This window comes from Bison bison, unplaced genomic scaffold (genome assembly GCF_000754665.1).
Source record: "Bison bison bison isolate TAMUID 2011002044 unplaced genomic scaffold, Bison_UMD1.0 scf7180017864340, whole genome shotgun sequence".
Taxonomy (NCBI): Eukaryota; Metazoa; Chordata; class Mammalia; order Artiodactyla; family Bovidae; genus Bison; species Bison bison.
The window spans coordinates 4736211-4740329 of record NW_011494912.1 but is presented as its reverse complement, the minus strand read 5'-3'; the positions used below and the strand labels follow the sequence as shown (position 1 = coordinate 4740329).

The window sequence follows — 4119 nt, the reverse complement described above, 5'->3', positions numbered from 1 at the left end:
AGAGCCGCTCGTGCGCGCCGCGCTGCGGGCCAGGAGTCGAGGTGTTCTGGTCGCGGCGCGACAAGGACTTCGCGCTCGTCTGGATGGCCGTGTGGTCGGCGCTGTGCTTCTTCTCCACCGCCTTCACCGTGCTCACCTTCCTGCTGGAGCCGCACCGCTTCCAGTACCCGGAGCGTCCCATCATCTTCCTCTCCATGTGCTACAACGTCTACTCGCTGGCCTTCCTCATCCGGGCCGTGGCCGGGGCCCAGAGCGTGGCCTGCGACCAGGAGGCGGGTGCGCTCTACGTGATCCAGGAGGGCCTGGAGAACACGGGCTGCACCCTCGTCTTCCTGCTGCTCTACTACTTCGGTATGGCCAGCTCGCTCTGGTGGGTGGTGCTGACCCTCACCTGGTTCCTGGCCGCCGGCAAGAAATGGGGCCACGAGGCCATCGAGGCCCACGGCAGCTACTTCCACATAGCAGCCTGGGGCCTGCCAGCCCTCAAGACCATTGTTATCCTGACGCTGCGCAAGGTGGCGGGGGATGAGCTGACCGGGCTCTGTTATGTGGCCAATATGGACGCGGCGGCGCTCACCGGTTTCGTGCTGGTGCCCCTCTCCTGCTACCTGGTGCTGGGCACGAGTTTCCTCCTGACTGGCTTCGTGGCCCTCTTCCACATTCGCAAGATCATGAAGACCGGGGGCACCAACACGGAGAAGCTGGAGAAGCTCATGGTCAAGATTGGGGTCTTCTCCATCCTTTACACCGTGCCTGCCACCTGCGTCATTGTGTGCTACGTCTACGAACGCCTCAACATGGACTTCTGGCGCTTGCGGGCCACGGAACAGGCCTGCTCGGCGGCCACCACGCCCGGCGGCCGGAGGGACTGCTCGCTGCAAGGGGGCTCGGTGCCCACCGTGGCTGTTTTTATGCTCAAAATCTTCATGTCGTTGGTGGTGGGCATCACCAGCGGCGTCTGGGTGTGGAGCTCCAAGACTTTCCAGACCTGGCAGAGCCTGTGCCACCGCAAGATGGCAGCTGGCCGGGCCCGGGCAAAGGCCTGCCGGGCCCCTGGGGGCTATGGCCGGGGCACCCACGGCCACTATAAGGCCCCCACTGTAGTCTTGCACATGACTAAGACAGATCCTTCTCTGGAGAACCCTACACACCTCTAGGGACACAGGCCTGCGTGGGGCGGCTGTGGCCCCCTCCTCGGCACTCCCTCCGGAGGAGACAGCTGACTAGCAGCTGCCCAGCTGTCAAGGTCAGGCAAGTGAGTTCGAGGGGCCGAGGAGCAGGGCGGGGAGCCTCCTTCAACCCTCACTCGTCGGGACCCACTGAGGCTACTCCCCTGTCGTAGTGCAAGGGGGTGGGCCTGGCTGCGTCCCCACCGGGACCTGAGGGAGCACGTGGAGAGCAGGAGGGGCAGAAGGGGGTGTGGTCCAGCAGAGTTTATTTAATGATGTAATTTATTGTTGAGTTTCTCTGGAAGCTGTGACTGGAATAAACCCCCGTGTGGCAGCGCTTCGTCTTCTGTGGACTGGAAAGGGGACGGTAGGACGGTGAGGGCTCTGGGGGAGCCTTCCCCTGCGAGCGGAGCTGGGAGTGGGTAGTCTGGCTTTCCGTCAATCAGGAGAACATCCTGCCGGGGAAACAGCTGTGTTTTGCAGGAGCCCCAGATTCTGTGGGTGGGTGTGTTCTCTCGGCTCCTTTCAGTGGCCTGCTTGCCTGTCTGAGCCCTGGGTTCCTGCTTCCCAGAGTGAGACTGGGATGTCTGCTGGGAGAAGTCAGGGAATCCCCTGGGATGACACGCCCCACTCTGGCCCCAGTGAGTCTGGCCTGTTTGGGAGCTGTGGGTAACACTGCTCTCCTCAATTTGCGTAAAAAAATGAGGGCGTCAGCCTTTCTCGAAGGCTCCCTCGGAGGCTTAGTGTCTGCTCCCACTGGGTGGCTGGCCCCTCCTGTTCTTCCTTGCGCCTGAGGGTCGGGGCCCAAGACAGTCCTCACTGCTCTTGATGTGGCCGCTCACTCCTAGGGGCCCCAGTCAGGGCATCCCCTAACCCCCGTCCTTCTGGGTGGAGATGGGGCTGGAGTGTTACACGGGCATCTTGGGAGCAGGCACGGGCAGACAGCCCTGGAGGAGGGTGGGGATTGGGTCCCCAGCTCCTAAAGGGCTGTGGAGAGACTGGAGGTGCTGAGCACAGCAGTGACAAAGGGGGCAGGTGCGTGCGCATGGCTCCCTCCACAAGCAGCTCCCACGACCGCAAACGGAGAGAGGAAAAGGTGCTGTGCTGACCTACATGCTGGGGTGGCCCTGGGGCTGCCGGGACCTGCGCCACCTCCTAGTGTGGCCATCCCGGAAACCCTGGCACTATCTTAGGCTGGGCTGTGGCCGCTGTGACTCCAGCCAGGGGAGAGCCTTGGTTCCTGTCCCTGGTTCAGCGGCACTGACAGGAGGCCCCGGGGTCCAGCCTGCTGCCAGCCAAGGGGAGCCCAAGGCCAACTGCTTCATACAGTAGGACTGAGCCCCCAAACTCAGGGCCTCTCTGGCCAGAGCCCTTCCTGCCCCAACCACCAATCACAGGAACAAACGGACATCCAGTGGAGATCAAACAGATGGTGTCAGCTCCCTCAAGAGATGATGGAGAGAGGGTGGTCCCTCCCCGCAAGAACAGCACTGACCCCCCCGAAGGGGATTTGCAACCCTTACACTACGCTTCATGCAGGTGGAATCCTTCCCGCCCCCTCAGTCCTTCCATTCTCATAGAGCACAGACAGCTAAGTCCTCATGTCCTCATGCCTGCTTTGACCAGCAAAGTCAAGTGACCCAAATGTTGCACCTTTTCCGGGGAAGGTCCATGACTGAGAAACAGAAGGAGCTTATTGCAGGTGAGGGGGCCCAAGCTGGGAGCGAGAGGGGCCGTGGCTGCACTGGGCTGGGCTCACAGGCCTGCAGTCGGGCGGGGGCAGCAGAAGCCACAGGAGGATTCTGAAACGGGAGGAGAAAGGCAAGTGATGTGTATGGGCCAAGGGTGGATGGCAGGGCGAGCATCAGGAGTGGCGCCGGATCACCCAATCCCTTGCCAGTCAGGGCACAAGGCGGGTGGAGGGCACTTGGCTGTGTCCTGCTCAGTGGAAACAAGACTGACTTCCAGGACAACTGGGACCGGAAGGGGAGGCAGTGTAACCAGAACGGACCCCAAGGGAGCTTTGCTTTGAGGCTAAGATGATTCACAGAGGCCAGGACCCAGGAAGGAGAGGAGGGCAGGCCTTGGCAGCTAGGGCTTCTCAGCCTGGGAGCTTGGGATGACACTAATGAAAACTCCCAGACCCTGAAGGACAGATACAAAGGAAACATTTGACTCAAGACCTTTTACAGAAGCCCTCCATCTCATCCTCCCCTGTCCATTTTCAGACAAGGGCAGTGCCTGAAGGCCTTGGCTGGCTCAGGAGCACACAGCCAGGGAGACTGGCCTCCAGAGGTGCTGTGACCTCACACCACGGATTCCACTGGGGCGCTGGGTGAGATGGACACGGTGGGTGTTACAATCTAGGGCAAATTCATCCAGAGGAACCTGCCCCGTGGGGGGACCTCTGCCCATCCCCAAAAAGAGACTCTAGAGCCCGAGAGAAGTTCCTCAGAAGCCGTCACCCTCCAGCCTGCACACTGCGTGTCCCTGCCACTTCCCTCAGGGGCCTAGCAGCCCCACACAGGGCCCCTCAGAGCAGCATATCTGTGCGTGTGTCCACACCAGCCGAGCCTGAGCTTGTTCGTGACGGAACTTGTGAGCTCAGATCGCAGTCAGCAGAAGTTCCTGGGAAACAACGCCAAGTTCCCTGGAGTCAGCAGGGGGAATCTTGACTGAGGTCAGACTGAGCGGTCCTGGGGGTCAGCAGCTGCCCTCACTCCCTGCTCAGTGCCCCGGGAGGAGGATGCTCCCAACAGTCCTGGTGTGAAAAGGCCTGGGCATCCTGGGCAGGGGTAGCAATGAGGAGTGACCTCCTCCTGCCCGGTTTGAGCGTCTGCCTCAGGATCCTGCTGAGGGGACCCTGGCTCTCAGGGAAGTGGGGGCCTGCTTCCCTAGTGAAGCACTGCCTGGAGTAGCTGCACTGGAATCCAGTCACCACCTGACTGCT

General features: G+C 61.4%; 1 protein-coding gene across 1 annotated transcript in view; it reads left to right on the top strand.

Moving 5' to 3' along the window:
• Positions 1–1713, top strand: part of FZD9 (frizzled class receptor 9) — an 18160-nt gene extending 16447 nt beyond the window's left edge. The window contains exon 5 of the mRNA XM_010854352.1: positions 3–1713. Coding sequence (XP_010852654.1) covers positions 3–1157 — 1155 coding nt within the window. The 3' untranslated portion in view covers positions 1158–1713. The remainder of the gene's footprint in view (positions 1–2) is intronic.
• Positions 1714–4119: the final 2406 nt, after the last annotated feature.